Source organism: Bemisia tabaci, chromosome 1 (assembly GCF_918797505.1).
Source record: "Bemisia tabaci chromosome 1, PGI_BMITA_v3".
Taxonomy (NCBI): domain Eukaryota; kingdom Metazoa; phylum Arthropoda; class Insecta; order Hemiptera; family Aleyrodidae; genus Bemisia; species Bemisia tabaci.
This window is the reverse complement of record NC_092793.1, coordinates 11,896,656-11,916,631: the sequence shown is the minus strand read 5'-3', so window position 1 is coordinate 11,916,631 and position 19,976 is coordinate 11,896,656. Positions and strand designations below refer to the sequence as shown.

At 35.6% G+C, this 19,976-nt stretch overlaps 3 protein-coding genes across 4 annotated transcripts in view; all 3 read left to right on the top strand.

Moving 5' to 3' along the window:
- Positions 1-818: 818 nt before the first annotated feature.
- Positions 819-3,256, top strand: LOC109040157 (bolA-like protein DDB_G0274169). The gene is made up of 3 exons (XM_019055972.2): positions 819-1,050; positions 2,207-2,547; positions 2,992-3,256. Exons 1-3 carry the CDS (start codon positions 1,026-1,028, stop codon positions 3,070-3,072), a joined length of 447 nt encoding a protein of 148 aa, XP_018911517.2. The 5' UTR covers positions 819-1,025; the 3' UTR covers positions 3,073-3,256.
- Positions 3,257-3,962: 706 nt separating this feature from the next.
- LOC109038588 (uncharacterized) lies at positions 3,963-18,270 on the top strand. The gene is made up of 7 exons (XM_019053694.2): positions 3,963-4,241; positions 5,047-5,273; positions 6,420-6,596; positions 7,961-8,162; positions 9,855-10,169; positions 10,844-11,100; positions 13,344-18,270. Exons 2-7 carry the CDS (start codon positions 5,096-5,098, stop codon positions 16,238-16,240), a joined length of 4,026 nt encoding a protein of 1,341 aa, XP_018909239.2. The 5' UTR covers positions 3,963-4,241; positions 5,047-5,095; the 3' UTR covers positions 16,241-18,270.
- A 1,532-nt stretch (positions 18,271-19,802) lies between these two features.
- Positions 19,803-19,976, top strand: part of MESR6 (misexpression suppressor of ras 6) — a 660,344-nt gene continuing 660,170 nt past the window's right edge. Inside the window, exon 1 of one of the 2 annotated variants that reach the window (XM_072296138.1) lies at positions 19,803-19,954. In XM_072296138.1, coding sequence (XP_072152239.1) covers positions 19,877-19,954 — 78 coding nt within the window. In that variant the 5' untranslated portion in view covers positions 19,803-19,876. The remainder of the gene's footprint in view (positions 19,955-19,976) is intronic. The other variant, XM_019053727.2, reaches the window with a different exon arrangement.

The window sequence follows — 19,976 nt, the reverse complement described above, 5'->3', positions numbered from 1 at the left end:
AAGCCTCACTTGGGGTCAAAGGGTGCCTAAGCGGGGAGGAGCTAGGGGGGTAGGGGTTCTGAAAAAAGTGCCATAAGTAATTAATTCGTGTTTCCATTTAAGTTTACGCGCTAAATAGAATATGATCTTAAACTTCAATTCTTGGTTTGTTGATCCGGTCAAAGAATCTTGTCCGCCCATCCGCGATTTTTCCCGGCACGCATAAGAATACGCGATGATAGTGGCTTCGGTATTCAGTCCCTTTATCCGTCCTCATAGCGTTCGGACCAATTATTTCAGGGTTTTTAAAGTTCCACCCTGTTTTTTGATCCTCCAACTAAGAATTTTCTCTTAAAAAGCAGTCAGTACACTTTATTTTCTGGAGTAGCCCTCCTCCCACCCTATTTTCATCCCTGTTATTTCTTCGGCCCGAGGATCAGAAAACAGGGATCAGATTTACCTACTTGCCGCCCATGGGCCGCCTGTATTTTGCCGCCCCCTTCTCATTCGTTTTGAAACATCAATGAAAACCATCAAATGAACGTCCCAGCGGGGGAGGGGTGCATAAGACGCGTTTACTCGTGTTGGACACATTTTTTGCGAAAGCCCTGTCAACACTACTGTCATATTTCAGTTCAGGCTCTGATCCGTTTTCTTCTTGTTCTCAACTTTTCGGCGGTTCACATGGAAAATTTTTTCACAAATTAAAATATTATAATTGATTAATTAAATAGAGTTAAATAGACTTCATATCTTACCCGATGCACTGAAAATTTTGAATTTTTTTTAACATACACTTAGGCAACCTTGTCGTAAAAGTTGAGGTTAATTTTATTTTCAATTTCAACTTTCGAGGTTTATTGCAATTGCATGCAACTTTTCTCTGTACTTTCCCCTTTTCATTGATTTCAATTAATTACAACAAAGTTTTTAAAATTTCCTGTGTTAAGACTATAGTCGAGTAATAAAGTGATATATTTCCTTAACTTTCTGTATTACCTATCGACAATACATTCAGTAATACATTCCCCTCTTCCGACAATTTAATGAATTCTCTTCTTAGATCCCTCAGTAAGTACTATCAAATATATGTTTTTAATCTTAGTTTTCTCATTTGCAGAAGTACCATTTTCTCCCGATTTCTCATTTTCGAAAGAACATTACATGCTCTTCCATATTTAAGTGCTTGGGTTTTGTCTTTGGAGCATTTATCACCGCATTACATCAGATCCTTTTCTTCCTCCTGAGAATCTTATTGAGCGCATAGTGCTGCTGGTAAGGGCTTACTTGCTCTAAGTACTTTGCAAGAAGCCTCACTAGGTTTTTAATACCCGCCAACATGATCTAGATCAGTGTGTAAGAGGCCGCGGCTTTACAAAGGGTTATATGTGATCAATAATGGTGTCATCACAATGTGCGCAATTAAATCATACACAATTTCTTCCATGTTCGTCTTGCTTTTTTCGCCAATTTCACATCTTGTGTGCCCCAATTTGTCTGTAAGCCCATTGAAGCCCTTAGATGTGTTATATTGGGGGCTGTGTCCGTCACGTTTTGAATCTTAGTTAAAGGTCAAAGATTTCTAGTATAGAACTGGGGAAAGAATAGAATAGACAAAAGTCACATCAATCTGAATGCATCAATCATCAGTTGGCCCATTTGTTGGCATGTAAATATCTGTTGATTGGTGCAATTTTTGGACGTGACATTTGTCTATTATTTTCTTTTCCCAGCTCTAAGTAACAGGCAGAGGCTGTTTAAAATGGTATACCCCTGGGCGCAGAATGGATGGGGTTGCAGAAAAAATCAGTTGACCGGCCAGATAAGTGCCGAGTAAACTGCTATCAACTTCTCTGAAGCAAACTTTGCTCAAAGAATTTTGTTGTAGAAAATCAGTCAATTTTCTGGCCAGGTTAACTGTTTGTGACTCGATACTTCTTGAGAGAGGGAGGGCTGTTCTTTCAATTTCAAGCCATCTTGCCTCAAAAATATTTTGTTTTTTTCCCTTTACTTTCTAGCCCTTTCATTTCAATGTTTGTGTTTTTTTTTCTATTTTTCATAAGACCATAGCCAATTTTTTATTCAAAGGAAATGAGAATATTCTATTCCTATTTCTGAACTTGATTGATCAGCTATATCTGTAAGATGTTCTTTTTTTTCTGTCCTCTTAGCTTTTTTTAATTATGTTGGAACCTGACAATAATTTTTTTACAACTTTTTATTCCAGCTATCAATACATGTGGAAATTTTCATACATTGCTTTCCCGCAGTCTGAGCAGAACAGCCCCAAACATGATTCAATCATCAGAAACCTCATTGCCGTTTGACTATGATGGAGCACCTATTGAATCTTCGATACGAAAAAAATTGACTGAGAGCCTGTCCCCAATGCACTTGGAGATCGTCAATGAGTCGTACATGCACAACACACCTGACTCTGAAACTCATTTCAAACTCTTAATTATTTCCACAGCCTTCCTGAATAAATCACCAATTCAGAGACACAGAATGGTGTATGAACTGTTAGATGAAGAATTGAAAAAAGGTGTTCATGCTTTGTCTATTGTTGTGAGTATTTTTCATGATTTTACACTAACATGTATGTGTGCTTGCCTATTTTTAATAGTCACTAACAATGCTCTGAAGTTTACAGAGACTACAGTCAGTTAAGGAAACTAAACAGTGGTAGCCTAGGGCTCAGTTCAGGGAACTAATCAGAAGTGATTATTGATACAGAGGAAATGATAAATCATCTGTCGTAGTCAAGTAGTCAGATTCTGGTTACTTCTGTGTCTGTCCAATTCATTATTATATTCTCTCTCTTGTTCTCACATTACATGTCTCTCTATCACAAAACAATGCAATACTTTTTTGTTTTTAAGCCATTCTTAAATCACCTAAAATAAGAAAATAAAACTGGCACATTCCACCCAAAAACTCTCCTACAATGTAAATCGGGGTGTCCGCCAACCAGTGATTCCTTTAATGTGTTTATTTTTTCTCTCATTTCAGGCCAAAACTCCTGATCAGTGGCATGAAGGGAAGCGAGACATATCTCCAAGCCCAAAATGTCGTGGTGGCTTTGGCAAATAAGATGGTCATCCTATAGTTGATTCAGGAACTCTCCTCTGATGAGAGATATCTTTTCATTGTTTTCTTTCAAACCCTTTCGCTTTTTTATCTGTTTCAAGTGATTTCTCCAAGAAGTGTAAATTATGTAAAATATCTTGTAAATTCTTGTTGTTTATTGTTCTTATTAAAATTGTTCAATGTGAAACTGTTACTTTTTCCTATCCTGACACTGTAATTTTAGGTACATGCAGATTGATTCCGATTTTGACTGTAGAATAAACATATTTTGATACCTAATTGAATTACCAAAGAAGTTTCACGATTCTGAGACATTTTTTTATGCTTCTTTTTACTTATTTAAAAATAAAAAAAATAAAAAAAAAATAAAAAAAAAATAAAATAATTGCTATGGTCAAGAGCGTCAGCTCTATTTTTAGCAATGGACATTTACTACATTTTCACCAATTCAAGAAATCAGACAAAATTTTCAGAAAAATAAAATTAAAATCGTTCTCTGGTCAGGGATTTACTCATACAGTTTCCTCTGTAAAAATTATTGTCAGCAATCATCTCGCAACTTACCCTACCCTGATAAGATCTGATTCTCCATTTTTAAAATTAGGTAATGCTAAAAGAAATGGAAGTGCACAGTTAGTTTGCACCAATTTTTTAACTTCGACGGTAAAAATGTTGGCATGGTACTTAAATACATAATTACATAGTATCTCAAGCCAAGACTGCCAAGATCCGATGTTCGGCCGGACATCATGAAGAAATCCAGCTTTTCACCGGATATCCGGTAAAATCTGGCGGGAACAGCCAGCAGTATGTACCCGGATAGCGAAATTTTCAGCTGATCGTGAATCAATTGTTAAACTGATACTTAAAGGCTGAGTATGCTCTTTACTTTGTTGTTCTGAATAATAAGTATTAATCGGTATTTTACACTTCGCCGGCACCAAGTCCGGGAGCGATTATTCAAATTGGGCGGGTTTTCAGAGCATGACGTCATATTACGTCATCTTGAAGAAGAAGAAGAATGAAAACAATAACCAAACTTTTACGTTTTACCGCGACTTGCGAACATGCTCCATGCTGCCGCACTGTCTCGGCATTTCAACCTCGAGAAATAATATTGTGGATTTGGTTTGTAAGTTTCACCTTTGCGTACGCGTCCCTTCTAGCTACTTGTAAGTTTATATTTATGCTCGTTCTCTTTTTTATTCTATCCGGTTGAAGCATCAAATCTCCTATACGTACTAAAACATTCAAAGCTGAACGCTGACTGTCTGCCCGAGACTGACCGGAAACCTAGTTTTCACTGCTTTGTATTGATTCTCCCTCGAATTTTTCTTCCCAAACCTTGCTTCGTTTTCATTTATATTTGCAATTAGCAGGACTTTTTCTCTAACGCAAGTAATCCTGGGAATGTCCTGTTTTGACTACGCAATCTGATTCGGTCACTCCCATTGTTAGGATCATGTCAGCAGGTTATCATGGAAAATCTAGCCATTTCATGTAAAGTCTCTGGTGCTTTAATGTTGCATGTTGATGCATTGATCAAATTTTATGAACCAAGGAATCCAGTATTTCCCACTTTCGACTCCATTGTATGCCCTCTTTACTCTTATCAAAACCTCATTTCGAAAAGCACTCCTTTAAGCAGTGGTATATCTCACATCTTCATTTTGAGTTCAGTGATACTGAAGTCTTTTTTCTCTCGGTTGTTCACTAGAATGTACTTAATTTTCAAAAAGTTGGGCATTCTTAAATTTATTTGTACCTGTCTATGAATGGTGAAACTCCCAAACCATGTTCATATCCAGACGTCAGGTTTTTAACATGTCAAAGAAAATACCCAGCAAATGAGAGATTTTGGCTAAGTAAGTTGTAGGTAGTAATCGGATCCTTTGCAGCCATAAGTTCGTATCTTGCTTCTAAAAATTGTAGTATCTTTGATTTTTTAATTCTTCTCTCAATTTTATTTCTCTTTAGCGTGCTGATGCCGTACTTATCTTAAACCTAGTGTCACGCCTGCAGAAAGATGAGTGGTCACGGCTTCTGTCCAGATCGAACCAGCGATGTGAATGTTCCAATGGATACCACTTTTGCTGAAATGCACCTCATTAATGAAAAGATCAGAGAAGGCCTCCGAACAGCGAATTTCATCATACCCTCCCCAGTACAAAGAAAAGCTATTCCCCGCACTTTGTGTGGCTATGGTAAGTTTCTTCTCTTCCTCTCTCCATATTTTTGTTGTCATTTTGTCTGGAAGGTTTTTTTGGCTAATGAATGGGATTAAAAATTGATTTTTAAGGTATCTGAAGATGGGCATCAGTTTTTGAAAACCTCGCCATCATTCTCAATTTACCTGAATTGGATGATTTTGATTGGATTGATGATGGGAAATCGTGCATGTTGTCATTTGCGAATATCCCATCTGTATCCTGGAAAATTTGCTCAATGTTTTGACTTCAGGTGTATGATGAATTCTATGTTAACCCATTAAAGTTTCTTAATAATGCACCAAGACCCACTAATCCCCCACTGTTGTTGCAGGGTTCTTTAGTACTCGGTGCCCCCCAAAAAAAACTCGAGGAGATAGAGTAAAAAATTAGTGATTTTTTATGTCAGCAAATCCTATCAGGAGTCTGCTAATCAGCTTCTTCCTCCCAGGAAAACCAGCAAAATCCCAAGAATTTTAAATCCAAATCACATCCAGTGTCACCATGAGGCATCAGGTTTTCAATAATTAATATGTAATGCCATTGAAATTCATGCCTGGAAAATTTATATCTTTTTTTGCCCCTCATGTCAACCAAACGTCAGTGGAAAATCTAGTTTGCTGGAGCAAAAGAAGAAAGTTTGACAACTCCCTTCATCTGTTTCTTATTACCTGACTGTTTCAAATTACTGTCCAGGCCCTGGGTTGGCTTGACTCATGTCATAGAGGTATCAAAATTCCTCTTCCATGGGTCAGATTACGCCACTCAGGTCACGCCTCTTCAACTATGTGCATATTTGTCAATTAGAAACTGCTGTCCATTCCCTTGCAGCACAAACTGATGAGGTGTGTAGTCCTAGTGTGTAGAAACTTCTTAACCACTCAATTGCTGGATCAAAAATGGGAAGGCCCAGAGGACGTGTTACAAAAATAGGAAGGCCAGCTTGCATCAATGTGGAAATGACGGGATTCTTGCAAAATCATGACATTTTGTGAATAAAGAGAAAAAAAAGGTCATTAAGTTGAAAATTTTAAGGGTAACAGGCTTTTTAAAATGAGAGAGCAGATATATTCAAGAGAGCAAAAAAATTTAATTTTTCATTTTCAATACTGTTTATCATTAATTTTGTTTTGTGTTTTCCAGATACGATTTTCAAGTCAAAATCTGGAACTGGGAAAACTGCTGTTTTTGCAATCACAGCATTGCAGTCAATTTTAGAATTGGAAACAAATCAGCCTCAAGTTTTAATCCTTGCACCTACAAGAGAGATTGCTGTCCAAATTGTTGGTGTGATTCGAACCATTGGAGCTTCCATTGCTGGTAAAATCATTAAAATTTCTCATGATCTATCCGTTTCATGTGAAAAAAAAGGGAAAAATTGCAGAATCAAGGACAAAAACGGATCTGGGAACAAATGCAGGATGTTTCAATGTCTTATGACATCATTATGGACTGCTGAAAAAAAAATAAATTAAAACTAAACTAAAAAAATATATACAAAATCTCGGCAATTACATAATGATAATAATGATTAATTTGTAACGAAGTCTGTCTTTTGCTCTGAAGAGATACAGTCAACTGAAACCATATTTTTTTCTGGCGTAAACGCTCAAAAACCTGGTTTAGCACATCAAAATTGTACACCATCCACTCCGTACTGCACATTTGCTTAGTTAGAACCATGCTTTTTTGAATTTCCACAATGACAAAGAAAAAGTATCAAAAATGCAGGTAATTGTGAGAAAGCACGATATGGTGTAGAGAAAATGTTGCATTAAGGAGTGGCTTTTAAACATTTCTAATGTACTCCAAGTGGTTTTCGAGCGATTTTACGGGCAATAGAGAACTCATTTTTTTTATCTTATATGTGAAACAGAATCTTTGTTTTTTTTTTTCACTTTTTCCTCAATTAGTATAACATTTACACAAGTAGGTAACAACCTGTGTTCACCTGAAGCCTCTAACAAGTAGATAATTTAGATGAAAATGCCCATCCATGAGAAAAGGGCCATAAAGTTCATATATGCTAAGTTCATAGAAACAACATTTTTATCAGTGTGGTTTGTGGAAAGCTTGATAAAAAAAATCTGATCATAAGTTTCTGACAAAAAATTCTTACTAGTGTCCTTACGAGTAAATTTTGAGTAGTTTAGTTTCAGTCCAATAAAAATTGGCAAGTTTTGAATTTAACTCTGATAGATCAGAAGGTAGAAACGCTTTCTGAACACTAAAGTACCTATGTCTTTTGATCTGTGAATTTCAAATTGCCTGTCTCTAAAGTAAGGGGGTACGTAAATTTCTATGTGAGCCTCAGAAAGCATGAAGTTATATGGACAACAGGGCTTATTTCAAAATAGAGATGCGCCCTTCTGTCGAAGGAGTAATTGTTTGAGCAGTTTCTGTCCCAAAATGTTTGTAAAGCACTCCTTTATGCTTCAATATCAGTCATTCAATTTCCAATTATCACGGTTTGAGTTCTCCAAATACCTTGGACGATCACAAAAATATAATTCATTTTATAATACAAGTTCCATACCTAAATTTTTCTCAACTTTACTTTGATTATCGCCCAAACCTTTAATGTTACAATACTCCCAAATTCTTTCTTTCCTAAAATTTGTTTGGCATATCATAATTATTTGGTATCACATTCATATGGTAAACCAATTTTAAACTTTTTTTAGGTCTCAAGATTGAGTATTTCATCGGAGGAACAAATCTTCAGGATGATGTAGAAAAATTGAAAAACTGCAGAATAGTTGTCGGTGCTCCTGGTCGTATTGCACACTTGATTGAGCTCGAATACCTGAACACTAAATCTATCCGTCTTTTTATTGTAGACGAAGCGGACCAATTGCTTCAATCATCTTTTCACAAAGATTTCAAGTAAGTATTTCTCATTCCTGGTTAATTTGTAAAACAGATTTTAATAAGTCAACAATAAAGTGATTTCGTATAAAAGAAATGACCTACCTAATAGGCCTACATACACGGTTAGTGTGGACCTTAATATTGGCTTAATTTGGGAGTCATTGATGCGTTGTTGAGCAATGAACCTTAGAATCACTTTAAACAGCAGTTACACGATTAAATCGGCTGGGGTTGGCCATCTGGCATTATTGCCTTGCTGGAGGACAAATTCAATTTTTTCATAAGAGTTCAAGTAGGGTAAGTAATGACCATATTTATGCAACCCTAACAACAGTGACTTGCCTTGTTTGGATTTTTTAAATTCTTTTAAATAGTGTAGGTTATGTGTAGTGTGTTATTTTTAACCCAAGTAATGAATTTGTAATCATGGCTGATGAGGTGGAGGAAATCGTTGTGGTTCCTATCGTCGCCATTACCTCTTACTGTTTTTATAATCTCGGAAGGGGGAGGAGGCCTTTTTTTATACCCGTATTTTTGGTAACAAGAATTTTTTGTTTTGTGATTTTCTTGTAATGAACCAATAGGAAATTTTACGGTCTTCATAGAAGTTTCCATGCCATTTTTCTCTAAGATTGAAAGGTTTAAAGGAAAATAAGGAAAAAAGGTGGCTGATTGAAAGAATTTCAGCTGCGGCTTTTTATAAACCCATATTTTTGGTCACAAGAAATTTTTGTCTTGTAATTTTTTTTATAATGAACCGATACTATTAAAAGGTTCTTTTTAATATCAATAAACGACATTTTGATAATTTAAAATTACTTCACGTTTCAAAACTCCAAATTCATCAACTAATTCATTATAAATTAACTGTCCTACCAGGTGGAAACCTCCAAAGAATGGTGATCGTTGATTCAGAATATCATCGATGAGCCTTAATAATCGTCGGCCTGATGAATACTAAGGTTCATCGCTCAACAATGCATCGGTGACTTCCTAATTAAGCCAATATTAAGGTCCACACTAACTGTGTATGTAGACCTAATGAAGCAAAAATTGTTTATAAAACTATTGAGTTAACTTTTCCAGGCACACATTACTAGTTATGGTATTACCAAGATCCCTTAAATGAAACATTAGTCTTCCAAAGAAATTTTCAATTTTTAAAACACATAAAAAGCTAAATAGGTAATGTTAGTAACAGGAAAAACAACACAGCTTTTGCAAGTCTCAAAACCCTATAAAATGACGAAAGTTTCCATTTTATAAATCGGGATTTGTGTGTCCCTACTTTTAATCCAAGTTTTACCCAGTTTTAATTTGCAAGTATGTTTTGTGGGAAGATCTTGCACAGTTTGGAATTCTGAGATAAATCTTCAGAATTCTGCAAGTCTGCAACAAAAAATACCAATGCAAGGCAGAAGATGAAATGCAGATTTTGTCCGCTTAATAGCTTGGAAGATGAATAAGGTATCTTTTTAGCGTAAGTAAATAAATTAAACTAAAAAAAGTATCAAGGTTCATGGAATACTCTTTTCACTAACAAAATTTAATACAAGCTAAATTAGGACAAAATGTTGCATGATTCTGCTACTTACATACCAAAAATTACAAGTAGGTGTTTCTAATTCTTGTTTCATCCCAAAACTTAAATCTATCTGTTATTTGTCTAGATAAAAGAATATAAAATTTTACTTCTTCTTTTTCCAGTTTTATTTTTAACAGTCTGCCAGAAAGCAAGCAAGCTTTAATCTGCAGTGCAACTTTCACACTTGAACAAATCAACTTCCTTCACAAGTACATGACAACATTCTCATTTGTTTCTGGTGATGAGGAGGATGATTGCGCAGATCAAAATATATCTTTCACATCCCTAGTCGGAGTGAAACAGTTTGTTTCAACAATTCCAGAAGGATTTACCTACAGCTCTGTAGCTTTGTTCGTAACCAAATTGGGTCGACTGTTGGATCTTTTGAAGACAACCACATTTTCGCAGTGCTTAGTTTTCACAAATTATATCACAAGGTGAGAAATCTTTCGTCAGTTTGTTGAAAATTTAGAATCTAAATTTTTTTACCCAAATTTAGTTTGTTACAGAATGAATTGGAAAACGTCTCAGTATGAAAATTCCCTAGTCCAGGGTGTCTGTAAGTTCGGAATTTCTGGAAAGTCTGGAAATAGTACTGATTTTTTAAGGGCGGTTTGGAAGTACTGAAAAATTTTTCAGACTTCCGAGTCAACTACCCTTAAAAACATTTCTGGCAATTTCTTCTTTCCTCGGAAGAAAAGTACTTCTTTTTTGTCGCAATTTGAGTGAGAAATTCAAATTTTTGAAATATTTCGAATTTCTTCAATTAGAAGTACTGAAAAAGTACTGAAGTTTTCTGTTGAGGAGATACTGAATTTCTTGGGAATGTACTGAAAAAGCACTGTAAAAGTACTGATTTTTGGCCAGCCTGTTTTAGTAGACATCCTGCCAGTCTTGAAAAAGCATCTAAATTAGAGAGGTGACTATTATGATACAAATACCTTATTGTGTAAAGTCTGACCATGATGAATTTTAATGCCCTGTTCACAGAGGGAAAACCCCGTTCCTGATGAAAATTACTTTTCTTATTTAACAGGCTCTTTTTCCAGACGGATATTTAAATACTGCTCAAAGTATGTTCATGATCTAAATTTTGATCTGCTGTTCGCAGGGTTAAAACTCTATCAAATAAATTAACGGAGGGAGGATTTCCGGCAAGCTTTTTATGCAGTGAACAGGAGCAAAGCGAGCGCATTCAAGCCCTTAAAAACTTGAAGGAAGGTGGATGTAGGGTCCTGGTCTGTACGGACCTTGCAGCCAGAGGTATTGACGCCCAAAATGTCAACTTGGTAATCAATTTTGAAGTTCCTATTGACCAGCAAACTTACCTCCATCGTATGGGGCGAGCTGGGCGCTATGGTTCCTTTGGTAAGTATTTATTTTCCTTCATCCACATAGTTCAGTGGAAATGAAAAAAACATCATTAGGCCTTGACTTACTTCACAAAACATAATTTTAAAAGAAACACATCAATTGAGGGGCTTGGAGAACAAGGCACATGAGCACAGTTTTTGCTATTTCGAGAGATATGTGCTAGAAGTTTCGAAAATACACGGATCCTTATGGCAGAAAGATAGTTCAAACTGACTTTTTGATGCTTAAAAAGTGGAATTTGAGAGCAAATTTTTCGAAGAGTATGCATTAAGACTAGTTTTACGTGAAATCATTTATATCTCAATTTTCTCAAAAACTGCACTTTTGCGCCATGTCCTCTAAGCCGCAATTAATGAATTGGAAACAAAAGGCGAAACTAAATTTATGAGAATCTTTATATTTACCTTAAAAAAATCTAACCTCAGTTTTGAAGGATATCTCTTGGATCTTGGACTGTAATAAAAAACAACTTGACTTTTTCTCTTCTGTAGGTGATAATCGGATAGCTTCAGTATATTGAGAGTGAGGGAATAAAAAGATAAATAAGTGGTCTGGGGCATTTTTGCCCTTTGAAGCTCACTTACTTTTTCAGAGAATACGATTTGAAAAAATTAGTGTCAAAGTACTCAGGCTCAAACAAAATGCTTGCTCTGTTTATGCCGAGCGCTGAGCATGTACCCTCAAGTTTGGCCTAAGCAAGCTGTATACTGTGAAGGGCTGTTGTGAAGGGTTGGCTGATGAGATTTGTTGAGTGTGGACACAGAAGCTTTTTCAGTCGCATTTTTCTTCTACCTTGGAGAGGAAAAATGCCAGGTACCATTTATTCAACTTTTCATTATCTGAAGCTTCCTCTACTAGCAAACATTATTTCTGTGGATATAACATAAGGTCATTGTTTGCCAAACGATCCAAGTGATGCAACCTACTGACACAGATTTCCTTGAAATTTTATTTTGGTGAAAAGAACTGTAAAATTATGAACCTATACAAATTTTATAGTCTCAGAATCCAAAACTTTCAAAATAGAAAATATTTTCATTTAGAACCCAAACTTTCAAAATAGAAAATATTTTCATTTTGCGTTTTTGGCCTTCAATTTATATATTTTTGTGAGAAATGCATTCATAGTCTTCAAAATTTCAGAGTTTAATTGTGAAGGTGCGTAGTTTAAAGAAAAAAATGCCTCATGACCTTTACTACTTCATGAGACCATGAAATTGAGTCATCTTGTCAAATTTTGGCATTCAAATCCCATTTAGTGCTGAACAACGTAGGTCAAAAGGCGAGACAGGAACAAAACTTTTCCTCTCACAGAAAAACTTCCTAAGGTATACTCTAAAAGCCTGATAAATGAAACTAAAGGTTTATTGAGTGCTTCTACTTTTAATTTGGATTTATTTAAAAATAAAGGCTCGTCTGAATCAATCTGATGTGACATTTTTACATATTTTGCTGAAGTTAAATTAAGTGATCTAATTCGACTGTGAAGTGGAACAATTGAAATGAAGGTGATTTGTCCCGGTTTCTGGCGTGGTTGAATTGGCGCTATGGTATCAATTAAGTAAAAAATCTCCGAAGGTTTTGAATTTTTAGCCAAACAAAGGACTATAGCCCCTATGCATGGGCCTGAGAAATCATTTGAAACCAATAAATTGGCAAAAGTCAGAGAAATGAAAGCCGGATTCTTTTTGAAAAAAAAAAAGTTGCATTCATAACAGAAAAACTGCATAGAAATGCATCAATCATTATTTTTCCCCCTCTCTTATTTCTAGATAAAATTTGTTTATCTAAAATCTGCTCCGTTTGTTGTGAACTTTCGCTCAACTGAGTTCATTTTGCCGTGTGAATAATTTCATTTTCTGGAGTCCTACCATTCCCTGAGTAGGAGACTAGTAATATCAAAATATTTTTCATATCCCTGGAGTAAAATAAAGATCTGAACTTCATTATTCAATCACTATTTTACTGTATGTGCGTATGTATTTCCACGTTGTATCATTGTGCAAATCTCTCATTTGTCCTTAATTACTTCTTGAATTTTTTATTTTGTTTAATTGAGACTGAGCACCATCATGGCTCTAGAAAATTGGTAAAAACCTCTCTTGAGTTTTAAAAAATGACATTCTATTAAAACAAGTTTTATATGTAAGTTTAAGCCTGTAATCAAAAAGTACCAAGAATGTCTTTGATTGGATATTTCTCCTTCATGCTTTAAAAAAATTATTTTCTGTTCATAGGTATCGTTGTCACCCTAGCAGCAGAAGGCGATGAAATAAAAAAGTTGCAGATAATCCTCGGAGCAATCAAAGCCATTGTCTCGGTTCTTCCCACTGAGCCACCATTCATTGACGCTATGGATAAGAAGAAAATTAAAAACTTAGCTCTAAAAGAAATTTCAGGTTTAGCTCCAGAAAAACCTATGAGCGATTCTTCAATTACAGATTCTACTGCTTTTGTTGGTAATGTCCCTAATAATGGTTATTTTAGTGATAGATTTGAATCTAATTCTACTTTCAGTAGCGAGTCAAAAGAAAATATTTGTCCCCGGGCTTCTGCAAAGGATAAAAAGTCTTATGCAGATCAATCTTATCTCCAAAAGCCTCTCCCAGCAGGATGTAATGTTGCTAACTATTCAAAAGCAAAAGGGAAGAAAAAAGAAAGTTGGACAAAAGCAGAATCCACTCAGGAAAGTCAAAATCAGAGGCCATCCTCCGCTTCCAGTCTGGTTCTCGATAGTGCTTTTCTCGGAAAGATATACACAGTTGATAACAGAAAAGCAGGTAGTACAGTTGATTTTGTCAAAGACGTTGATTGTACAGTGATTAAATCAACCATTGAAAAAGATTTTGCAGTGATTGGGCGCAAATCTCGTGAGTTTTGCTCTAAGCTTCAGCCGCACCTGGTAGCTCTCAGTCTCTTAAACTCAGATTATTCATCCTTTTTATCCAATATACCGACAAATGAAAGCATGAAAAATTATTTTTTACTCTGTAAACACTTCAAGAATATGAATCAAAATATTGTGAATTTTGTGGAAAAACAGTTGAAAAATGAGGAAGTTAAAAGAGAAGATAATTTTTGGAAACCAAATCGCACCGCTGCCCCCAGATTGCCTGCAAATTTAATTAAAAGGAAGCCGGAATGGGCTCCGAAGCCTGACCCACCCAAACCTAAAAACAAGTATCTGTACCTGAGACAAGATTTCCTCAAGAGGCTGTATGGTGCCTCAAAAATAAACAAAGATTTTTGCATAGAAAACCTCAAAGCTAACATAGAACCAAGTTTTGCTCACATGTGGAAAGTAGGTAAATTGACAATGGCGAATATCTTAAAATTGAGTCAGCTAGATCTTTTGCAGCAACCCGTGAAGGGGCTTAACAGTCAAAGCGTTGAGCCCTATTTTCAGTTTTGTAGACATTTTATATTCCTCAACCCCGAATTGGTCACAACAGTCTCGAAGAAAATTCACAAGATTGAAGCAGGACTGACAGCAGAAGAAGCTGACAAAGAAAAGAAAACAAATGTTAATTTTGATGAAGTCAGAGAGTCTAAAGCTTTGAGTAAGACCGGAGTAGTTGAAGTGTCATCAGCACACAAGCATGAATTGCAGACTCTAACGAACCTCGATACAATTGAAGGAGCAAAAAAGAAAATTTTAGAAAAGCTCGCAGCAAACAGAGATTATATTTTGGATCTGAAACGTAAAGCTGGATCAAGCCTTTTTGTAGATCAGTCCTTTGATGATGTTACTCTATTGTCATACCTCAAATTGTGCCAGACATTTAAAAATTTTGATGTCGACTTCCTTACTCAGGTTCAACCTAAACTAGAAAAATCATCTCCTTCTGTAAATGTAATACCCAGCAACAATGAGAGCTCTATAGCCTGTACTTCAAGTGAAAAAACTTTGTCGGCCTCTTCAAATGATGGGAGAATTAGCAATAATTCTTGTACATCAACCAATTTGCCCACTACTTGCTCAACGGCTTCAAAGAGTGAAGACTGCCATGAAAATCTCAGGTCTCTAAATTACGAAGAACTTAAGCAATACCCTCCTTGTAAAGCAGCAAGAAATGTGGCTTGTACAACTATAGATCCGAAATTATCATCAAGCCTTCAAAAAGCCATGAGTGACCTAGCAAGGTCAACTGAGAAGGACTGTGTTCAATTTAAGACTGAAGGTAGTGTAGTTCCTGCTATTTTTAATTTGCTAAAAAGTTCTCACACATTAAGTCCCAAAGATGTCGAAAAATTCATAAAGAAGCATCCTGTTGTGACTGCAAATGCTACTTGCAATGAATCCAAGTTAGAAACCGATAGCTACCAGAAAGTATTACAGTCTCTTCACAATCTGAACGTACCTAAAAGTCCTGTGCCTTCAGTCGTCCCAGCGCAGGATCTCAGTGAAGAGAAAAAGAGTAGCATCAATGCGATCCTTCAATCACACATTGAGAATGAAAAATATGTCTCTTTCCCCAGTAGTGTAAAGCCGAAAGATGCTGTTAGTCTCCTGTACAAAAATGATGGTTTACCACTAGTTAGTCAGGCTAATCAGCCCATTAAAAGCAGTTGTACCAATTCGAGCCCTCAAGGAAAAATTGTCCCCAGTTGTGTGGGAGAGGACACGCTAAATTTCCAATCACCAAGTACAGCAGTTGCTGGAGCCAGAAGCAAGCACCAAACTGAAACTATCCCTAGGGAGGAAAATAGCAATGGCAAGACTTCCTCGCCACAAAATGATGCAACAATGAGGAGAGTATCAAAGCGGATGATTCCAGTTCAGCCAGAAATGATGCTAGAATGTGAGTCATCAGACTGGGTTACTGCATCCTCTGCAAACTCTTCGAGTGACTCAGAAAAACGTGACTCAAACGCAACCATGAACCTTTGTGAAAACTGCAAAACTTATTATAAACCTGCAAAATCTAGTAAAAAAATCTTCAAAAAGAAAAAAGCTAAAAGAAGCTCTGAAAATCATTCCAACTTTAGTGTCCCTTCTGCAAACATGGATATCCCAGTTCCATCATATGACCAATTACTTCAATGGTACAACATGTGGTACCAACAAGTTATCTTTTCCCAGCAGTTTGTATGGTACAATGAGTACATACGCAATATGTCCTCTGAAAAGTAAACGCTGCTTGAGGAAGGAGTTCCACTGCTTGTCCAAAAGAAAATTGTCCAGTTTTTGTGTTTTCAGTATATACATGGCAACTTTTCATGTTCACACCAAAATGTAAGATTCTTGGCAGACATCCAAGCACCTATTTAAAGGATGAAATCTGAATGAGCAGAGAACAGGGGCTCAATTGTGATTGTTTCATTTTGCTGAATTTATCCTGGTTTAGCACACAAGAGGAGAAATACTGCTCTCCACTAGATTTATTCAGTTCAGTCTTGGTTCTTAAATTACCTCTAGAAGTGCCTTTGGAATATCAAAGTAGCTATTAAGTCTGCATTAGTCCTGGCGCCTTACCACCTATTACTACCACTACTGCCTAACGACTTACCAGGCGCCTGGACTGTATGTGTTTCTCGGTTCTCCCCTTCGAGTAAAGGGTCAAACGATTCCAAATAGGATTTAAATTATTAACTTTGGCTCAGTCATTCTTAACTTTTTTTATTTCAAAATCCTCTTGTCTTATGAAATTGGGGTGGCATTGAAGCTGATGTAATAAATGACGTTTTTCAGGATAGAATCTTTAAACAGAAGAAAATGAAAAAGTTGAGTTTAAAGTGAAAAACAGTTTTACAGTCTTTAAAGTTGCAGTTTCTTCTATTGTATCTGAATTTGAGGTTTATTTTGATTTGAGGAGGATCTCACCAACTCAGATCGCTCTTTTGTAATCTTCGTTGACTTGATGACATCTTTCGTGTTTTCACACCTACAATTGAAACACATCTTTTATCCTGAACTTCGATTCCTTGTACTGGCTATGTTTGCAGTCTGCAATGGAAACTAAATTAAGAAGGTGACTTAAGCACTTGTACTCCATTTTGAGTCAACTGCTCTAGTAATTGTTTATCTTCTATTTTTTACACCCATAACTGTAATTCATACAGAGGGTTCCTTTAATCATTAATTTAGACGTACTTATTTTCGTAGTTAATGCCTCAAACTCATCGCTCGAAATTTGTGGCCCATGTTTTCGTTTAAACGATGGTTCAATTAAAAAAACAAAAAATTGCTTTGGTACCAAGAATCTTTGGGATTTTTATTTCATTTGTTGCAAAGAAAGAAGAATTGTAGCAGATTGTTTTTATCATAAAATACTTAACACCTTTTAAATGGAACTGTGGCCTAACTACATAGTTTGTGCTATGGTTTTAAATTACCAAAAGTGTATGTTGCATATTTTGCATGCATTTAATTTAATTATTATTATTACTTAAAAGTTTTGAAGTATAAACCCTAAGCACAGGTAATAATTTAACTCATTGAGTCTTTAATTTTTTACTCATATTTTCATCATATTAAGACTAATTTTCATTTTAAAGTGTTCTGCTCCTCACATGCATCACAAGTTTTCCGAAAATCTTGTCCTTATATTTCTCTTTTTTCTTTTTTTCAAAACAAAGCATTTACCTTAAACAAAAGTGTTAAAAATAGCACCATCAGTACTTAGTCCTCTGCTTAGACTTCTAAGAATGTGTGAAAGTAATGAATGGTAAGTCTGATGTGCTGAAATCTCTTTTCTTCTAATTTCATTTCCTGTCCAATTTTGCTCTTCTCTCTCAGATTTTCAACTTTGTTTTTTTTTTTCTCATTCGTCTTCTTTTTAGACTGATTGAGATAATTCAGTATTCTTAGCCTTCGTGCTAAATGTTAGATCCTTTAATAATTCTTACGTCTATTTAGTTGCGTTTAACGTGAAAGACTTAACTTGTAAATGAAATTCTTGTGATGTTTGTTCCGATTTCACATTAATTGTTATGTTTTTGTACCTACTGTATATTTCAGTCTCACAGTATTTTCATTTTCTGACCAAATAATCACTAAATTTGATCAAGATAGAAGTGTCAAGTTCAGTTATATTAGCATTGTTTTGTTACCTAGGTGAATTATTTTTTCAATGTTAGTCATATTGTTTTCTCTCGTTCGGAGTTGTAGACATTTTTTTTTCATTCCCTTTTTTATACGAATAAAGTTTTTTATCATTTGAATTTTCAGAATCTTTTATTTCTGTGTCTAATTTTCATAGCACAGTTAACCTCCTTCAAGTCAAACTTCAAATGGACCGGATTGTTAACTCCACCTAGAGAGAAATTCCACTTGAAGGGCTTTTGTTACTTTGAAAAATTCGACAGAACGCTCAAATGGTTTGACTCAAGGGAAAATTCCACTTAAAGAGAGTTCGACCCAGAGGAAGTTACCTGTACGTAATATACAAAATGATATCTCGGTTTATTTTGCTAGACTAAACTCGGTTGTCAGAATGAGTCTGTCATTGATTTAAACCTATGAAAAGTTTTTTGGAGTTTTGTTCCTGCATTGTGCTGTTTGAAGTTTTAAAGAATGTAAAAGTTTATGGTTGAAACTCCAGAAATTTGCAATGTCATTTGTGAGTTGTGAAACCTGAGGAAGAGAGCATTATTGATTTGCCATTTTTCATCTTATTCTCAAATAGATAGCAATGGTCTTGACTTAGAGGTTTTTAGATATTAATAGTAACATTAGGTGCTGAAGAACTGGCCTCGTGAAATGAAGCTCTGAGCATCAGAATATAAACTTCTCGAAAAGAGAGTTTTTTCCTTAGATTGTGCTGTTAGTATGGTTGAGGGGCACTGTTCTCTTTTTTTTCTGTGGTCATCAAATCATGATTATAGATTGAAACTGGAATTGAGTCATCGAAAGTGAATGAAAAGTGATCAATTACTCAGTTGAGCTTGGAGACAAAGCTATTCATGAATATTTACTTTTCTTTTCAGTTAGGTTTCATTTTCCAACATAGACTGGAGATTAGTTCGGTGAAGTTGAGAGCTAAAGGAAAACGAAGATCAACTTTGAAGAACTCATGAAGTTTATCCGCCTGGATTCAAGCTGTAAATTAGATCAAATCACAGAGGATTCTCAAATGAGGCACTGCAGGTGGTTCCTCATGTGGAAGAAGGTATTAACTTAACTTTTTCTTAAAGAAATTTCTGTAAAATATTTGAATTTTCTTGGTAAGACCCCGCTGAATGCATAAATATTTACAAGAATTTGTAAATATAGTAGGTATTTAAAATTATTTGATGTGTTTTCTTTATTATATTTTAAGGCTGCACGAACGCTACAAGAACTTACTGCAGCTATTCCCAGTTCCATCGATTTCAGCTATGATTCATGCCCTGGCTAAAATTTGACCGACACCTAAAGCCTCCGTTAAATATTGAGAATGGCTCAAGATTTTTAGTTCAAAAACGTCCACCATCGTCGTTGATTTCATTAAAACTACGAATTTACTACGTAAGCCCTGAAATTCCCACTAAATGGATTTTTGGAATGTAGGGCAATTTAATTTGAATTATTCACGTTTAGCGCCCTTTTTTCCCGCCACTGGTGAGACTGAAAGACCCATCTGCACTTCGTTCCATATCGTTTTCTGATAGAGAAAATCTTCATGAATTTTAGCTACAAATAAGTAAAAATTATGATTTATTGTGGTTGAAATCACCACTAATTGAATTTTAAAGCAACCGGTCCAACAATTCTAAACTTATTACGATAGTATTAGTTTGAACTATCGTTGACTCGAGTAGTTGCTCAGTGACCTTGGTGCGTGTTGACATGTCTCGCGAACGTGCTCAAGATAAGTTCAAAATTTACAAAGAACTGCCGGTATTTGTCGTCGAAAATCACAATGAGGTAAATTTTTAAGAAATATGGC